Consider the following 747-nt stretch of genomic DNA (forward strand, 5'->3'; position numbering starts at 1 on the left):
GTTGTCACCAATTTTAGCACAACTGTTCGGATACGATAAGGCTGAGTATAATATACCACACAACGAAATGTCTTGGATATCGTCTAGACCGGCTAGTTTAATCAGAGCTCTACCTACCACAATGTTTGTATATACAGATATATGTGAATCTTATATCACAGGTGACGTACAAACACCGTTGTTACGTACCGTGCCTCTAGATATAGAATCATATGTTTATGGTTCGATTAAATATAAAAGTTTCTCAACGGGTAGATATATACCGTTACTTCATACTGCTCTGCAAACGATTGAAATCGATATAAGAGATGAATTTGGGCATGCTATACCATTTGAATATGGTACATTGACTGTAACACTTCACTTTAAAAGATTAGATTAAATAAACATTAAAAAGAAATGTCATACTACGATGAGTATTTTGACATTCAATACGGTGGTGGCCGACAGAGCGGAATCGATCGCATATATATCGGGTCACCAAATCAACGGGGTCACGGAATTAGTAGTTTTCTTGGCGACCTTTTTCGCCGTGTTTTACCTCTTTTAACAAAAGGTGCAAAAGCCATCGGAAAAGAAGTTGCTCGTTCTGGTATGGACGTAGCCCGTGATGTAATACAGAGAAAGATACCATTCAAAGAGGCTTTTAATACTCGTATGAAAGATTCGGCCGCCAATTTAAAACGAAAAGCCGAAGAAAAAATTGATATGCTTATGGAGGGGTCGGGCTATAAAATCACGAAAGGG

The 747-nt window shown here is 38.2% G+C and overlaps 1 protein-coding gene across 1 annotated transcript in view; it reads left to right on the plus strand.

Annotated features, from left to right (window-relative positions):
- Positions 1-747, plus strand: part of LOC105448679 — a 4,261-nt gene that overhangs the window by 442 nt on the left and 3,072 nt on the right. Inside the window, exon 2 of the mRNA XM_011687386.1 lies at positions 162-352. Within this exon, the coding sequence (XP_011685688.1) occupies positions 162-352 (191 nt within the window). The remainder of the gene's footprint in view (positions 1-161; positions 353-747) is intronic.

This window comes from Wasmannia auropunctata, unplaced genomic scaffold (assembly GCF_000956235.1).
Source record: "Wasmannia auropunctata unplaced genomic scaffold, wasmannia.A_1.0 LD336116.1, whole genome shotgun sequence".
NCBI classification, from domain to species: Eukaryota; Metazoa; Arthropoda; class Insecta; order Hymenoptera; family Formicidae; genus Wasmannia; species Wasmannia auropunctata.